General features: G+C 28.0%; 1 protein-coding gene across 1 annotated transcript; it reads left to right on the plus strand.

The window, feature by feature from the left end:
- Positions 1-1,490: 1,490 nt before the first annotated feature.
- LOC107073590 (histone-lysine N-methyltransferase SETMAR-like) lies at positions 1,491-2,504 on the plus strand. The gene has a single exon (XM_015334283.2). It carries the CDS (start codon positions 1,491-1,493, stop codon positions 2,502-2,504), a length of 1,014 nt encoding a protein of 337 aa, XP_015189769.2.
- The last annotated feature ends 3,496 nt before the right edge of the window (positions 2,505-6,000 follow it).

Below are 6,000 nucleotides of genomic sequence, written 5' to 3' on the forward strand. Positions count from 1 at the left end.
TTGATGCATAAGGACAAAATATGTCTATTAAATTTGATTTTTATATGTTTTTATGAAAAATATCCAAAGAGAGGAACTGACCCATGAATATATGATATTATATAATAAATTGTGATATTTGCGTATTTAAGAAACTTATACTTATTTTTCAATAAAATAATAACATTTCTAAGCCTCTGAAAAAACGGTATAAACTTAGGCGTTTACATGTTTCGCCGGCCTCAATGGTTTCTATAAATATGTTTGAAATGTTTTTGACATATTTTTCATAATATTTTTACAAACTTATTTGAAATATTGTATGAAATCATTGCAAAAGGATCTTGCAAGGTTTTATAGAAATATTCGATCATAAAGTTTTTGCAAAAAATATTATTTATTTGAAGTATTTTAGAAATCTTTCCGAAACCTATCGCCAAAGATTTCAAGAAAAATTTAAAAATGATTTAAGAAATATTATTGAAAAGATTACAACAAGATTTACAAAACGCTGTGAAAAAATTATTAAAAGAAAACTTTTAAAAACCTTTCTGCAACATTTAATGAAATATTTTTAATAATATTCTTACAAACTTTCTTGTAATATTTTACGAAAACTTTTAGCATGATTTCTGCTAGGATTCATGGAAATAGTTTTAAACATTTTAATTACTCCTTCATTAAAATATTTTCAAAGCAATTTTGAAATATTTTTGTAACATTTTTTATGAATCCTTTTCACAATATTTTAGAATGATGCCTGCAAGGATTCTGAAAGATTTTTTGGGAATAATTTACGAAAATTTTCGCTAAAAGATTAAAAAACTTGTCGTGTTATGAAGGAAGAATTAACTATAAAATTTTTATACGAATCATAATGAAGATAAAATTGTGACAACAAATATGATGATCATAGTTTTTATGTTTTTGTAAAATCTCAAATAGGTTACCTTGGGTTAATTCGAGCGGCGTTGTATTTTATGCTGCTATAAAAATTTTAATTACTTTTGTATTTTTTTAATTTTTTGCGCAGGCAATGTTTTAAATTGTATTCTTTTACATAGAAAAAAATTCATTTTTTTCGGTTGGTTTAAAAAAAAAACTGCGTTAAGGATTTATTAAAACTGTAAACAAGCAATTTAAACAGGTTTTATAAATTACTGTTTATTTTTTCGAATATGATCCGTACTAGTTTTATTTACAATATTTCATAGATTTAACAATAATAATATTTAAAATAACGTTAATTTAAAGCTAGACTAGATTGATTTCGTTTGTAAACTTTATCAAAAAAAATTTAAATTTACAGAAGTATGTTTACTCAATCCTATCTATATATTTACATGTATTAGAAGAATCAAATGTAATCAAAACATCTTCGATGAATTCATTTCCATTTTGTTTGTGTCGAGACACGGTCCTGTAAATACGGAAATTTAGTTATTACGTTTAATATTGTTTGTAAATTTTATTTTTCGGTAAACAACTTTTTGTTCTACCAAGAAGGAAATATGTCAAGGCCAACAATAGAAGAAGCAGACTTACGTCAATGTATGCTATTTTGGTTCGATCTAGGAATAGACTTTTACGAAACAGTGAACCAAACTAACAATACTTACGGGGATGTTTTGACAATATGGGAGTGTTATGCATGGTTTCGCAAGTTTCGAAATATAAATAGGAATCTTGAAGATGCCCCAAAAATAAAAGTACATGATAAGTTGGAGTTATTAAAGAAGTTAATAGATTTAAATCCTCGTCAAACAACTGCAGAATTATCATTTAAGATTGACTATTCAGTGAGGAAAATTCAATATCGTCTTCAACACATGGGACGAGTGTGGAGGAAAGAAATGTGGGTTCCTAAAGAATTGTTGGCGACAGTGCTAGTTCAGCGGCGTACCATCTGCGCGTCTCTTTTGTCTCGGCATGATGCCGATCCGTTTTTGCAACGATTAGTTATTGCAGATGAGAAGTGGATAGTATGCAAAGATTCTGTACAAGAAAATCAATTGCATTCTTCGGAAGAAGCATCTGTTTCGACACCTGAACCATCACTAACAATACAGAATATACTTGTTTGTCTTTGGTGGGATATTTGTGGAATCATTCACTATGAATTGCTCAAACCTACTCAGATCGTTACAAGTAAAATGTATTGCGATCAACTCGAACGAATGAAACATGAGTTAATAAAAAAAGGATCTATTTTGGTCAATGGAAAAAACAGGATCCTTCATCAAGATAACGCGGGGCGAAACACTGCAGATGTAGTACTGAAAAAAATAAAGGAGTTTGGATGGGTCCATTTACCTCATCCAATCTATTCAGCAGATCTCTTGCCGTCGAAAGGCATTTTCAAATTATTAGAACGTGTATTAAGAGATCAGTTTTTTAACAATGTGGGAGAAGTGAAAACCTGCTTGGAAAAGGTTTTTAATGAAGTATCCGTTTTTAAAAATAATATCGAACTACTGCCTTCTTTATGGCGTAAAGTGTTAGAAGAGGATGGAAATTATTTTTAAATATATTATTTATTTCGTAATCAAAGAAAAATTTTAATTACTTTTCGGTCCCCCTAAGACATGCACATGCATATATTACTGGGTATTTATATCTTTCATTTCTATTTTCATATGTGAACAGCTTCAAGAACAGTACATAATGTTAACACTGCAGCCGCTGTCACGTACACGTGACTTTTTTTACTCCAGTATTAATCTTGCTGGCGGCAGAGCGAGTTTAGTAAGAAAAACCCGATTATAAGCCAGATATTACATTCAATCACTCATTCAAAAAGTAACCATCAGCTAAAAATCGTTTTTTGATCAATGTTGTTGAAAAATATAGAAGAAAGGAGGAGAAAAGGGTAGGACAACGATCATATCGTAACAGTAAGACGGCGAAAATGAATCGGCGCTTACCTCGACACCTTGGGAATATCAGCTCTTCGCTACATTTCATATTTATAGTCCAGCCTGAAACAGAATTACTGTATAAAATAAAAAAGTATTTTCATAAATATCTACGAGTGACCAAAAAAGTTGTGTATAATGTGCAATAAAAATATTCACGAAAAGGTGAAACAACTGCTTTTACGACTCGTTCAAGCTGGACTTAATCGTTATTTTTTTTTAAACGATCTGAATGTTTCTAAGAGTGCTTTCAAAATAAAAAAACGCCCAAATTCTGCAAGCTGATTAGTTAGTTTTTATTTTTTTCGGTTGCCTTTATAAAAATTAAAGCTTTATCAAGATTATCTTTCTTATAACATATATCTAATGACTTATGAATTCCTATGCATTTTATATTATTTCGACTATAAAAAAAAGCTAAAAAATATAATAAAATAAACTTCACATTTTTTATTAAGCATATAAAATATATATTTTTTGACTGCGAATTCTCATATTCCATAAACTATAAATATAATTAAACAATATATTTATTTAATTAAAATAAAAAGCATAATTTTTTTTATATTATATAATCTATCGTTAATTGTCAACGTTGCTTTTATTTTTTCTTTTGTTTTTTGTTTGTTTTCTTGAAATTGTATATTTGTAGCTACTAAATTCAAAATATATTCCACTGATAAGCATAGAATTAAATAAGAAATATATATATAGAAGAAATATAGATATATATGTATAATGAATTTTTACTTTTGTAACTAAAAGACATTAACAATATTCAATCTGTAATAGGATACGAACTTTCTTGTTATTTAAATTTATTTTCAGTCTTTCATTATTAAAGAACATAAAAATACATCAACGCTTATAATGAGAAATTTGTTAAAATAATTAAAAGTATAAACTATAGTACGAAATATTTGCACTTTTTACGATATTAATGCAAATTTATTGATGTGATAATTATATTTTACCTATAAATCCTGCAATCTGAATATAATTTATTTGAACAAAAATATCCTGTTTCTTATTAATACATTTGATCTAAATATAAAGAGCAGTTTGAATATGAGTAAACTAAATTATATAAACAATATCTATTTGTATTTTGAATATTTGAATTGAACAGTTACTTTGTATAATTTATGATGTATTATATCTTTATATACAGTGCCTCAAACAATTGATCAAATTTTCTCATTGTTTTTAAATTCCTACATTGCTTTCGTAAATCACAAGTGACAGAAATAATTTCCATGTATCACTCATTATACATGACTTTTGTTGTTTATATAGTACAGAAATAATTTAAATATGTTGCATAATTTAAGCAAAGTTAAACAAAATTAACAAATCTTTGATAAGATCAATTTTTTTTTATTTAAAAAATACAAAATTTTAGTAACTCGTATACCCTTTTTTTAGCTATCAATACCGCTTTAATGCGTCTTGGCATGCAATTTACTCAATTTTTGCACTGTTCAGGCTTAATTGTTTTCCTAGCGACTTTTACTGTTGACTACAATTCAATAATACATCTCGAACTATGATCGAAATTGACAACTGCTTTTTTCAGTAAATTCCAAAGGTGTTCTTTTGGTTTCAGATCTGGAGACTATGGGGTATGCCTAAAAAAGTATATCCATGAACTTCAAACCATTCTTCAGTTATTTTTTTCTGGCATTTATGACTGTTTTCTTGCTAAAAAATAACTTCTTCTGCGTTCTTATTCAAATTTTGTTTATTTTATCGAAAAATTAGTATAAGTTACTTAAATACGCCTTGAGGCACTCCTTTATAAACTTTTCTAGCTTCATTACCTGTTTTATCAGTGTATATTGATCTTTCGAATGTAATAAATTTTATAAATTTAGTCAATTCTTGTGGACAGCCTATTTGTGTGATTTTAAGTAATAGAATTTCAATGTTGACATTGTCAAATGCTCCACTGACTTCAAGAAAAGCAGCTAAAATGTCTTTTTTGTTAATAAATGATTCTTCTACCTGAAGGGCTAGACTTAATAGATTATCTGATGTTGATTGCCCTTTTCTAAATCCGATTTGGCTTTTTGGAAGAATTTTTTTTTCTCAACCCACCATTGCAAACGATTTTTTATTAACGTGTCAAAGAGTTTACATAGACACTGCGTAAGACTTATTGGTCTCATGCTCGTACCATCTGGTTTTTTGACAAAATGTACATATACGTCTGTCCAAGAAACAGGGTAGTTATTAGTACTATACATTTCATTGAATATGTCTAATAGGATAAGTTTATATTTAACAGGTAGTTTTTTTAGCACTTCGTAGTCTATTCCATCCATACCCGGACTAGAATGTATGTTTCTACTATCTAAGGCAATATTAAATTCTGAGAAATTAAATGATTTACTAAGCATTTCATTCTTTTCACAATTTGGTAAAAAATAAGGATCAGTATGGCACTAAGATGGACTAATTTTATTTAAGGCTGTGCCTAATAAACAATCATCGGTTTGATGGTTTTCTGTTGTTTGACAAGGCCTTATTCTTGTGTATTTATTTTTCATTATTTTACAAGTATTCCAAACGTAGCTTTGACTAGTATGTATATTGATTTTTTCTGCAAATTTTTTATAATTTTCTCTACGTTTTGTTTTGAATAAACGTCTTACAATAGCACAGTTCTTTTTATAATCTATAAGATCATTTATACTTTTGGAAAACCGCCATTTTTTAAAAAAAGCTTTTCTGAGTCTTAAGGCTTTTTCACACTCTGGATCCCACCAAGAAACAGGATTTCTGTGTATATTATTATTGACAAGTTTTTTTCTCTGGAGTGCTTTTTTGAAGTGCATTAACTATTAAATCAGTGAGAATTAAATATTTTGAGCTTGCATTAGAGCTTTCATACTCTACAGTAAATAACTTTACATAATTTAATTCCAATACTTCTAGAAATAGGGTCTAATTAGTTTTCATAGATTTAAGTCTAAAACTTTTTTTATTATAAACCGATTTTTGAATATTTACGTCTATATTAACAGGAAAGTGATCGGAGCCACAAGTTTCATCTTTGACCTGTACATGTAATTTATCAGCTAGATTAATACTAGAAAAAATGAGG

This window comes from Polistes dominula, unplaced genomic scaffold (assembly GCF_049000335.1).
Source record: "Polistes dominula isolate Pdom_NZ unplaced genomic scaffold, Pdom_raw_medaka contig_281, whole genome shotgun sequence".
Classification (NCBI taxonomy): Eukaryota; Metazoa; Arthropoda; class Insecta; order Hymenoptera; family Vespidae; genus Polistes; species Polistes dominula.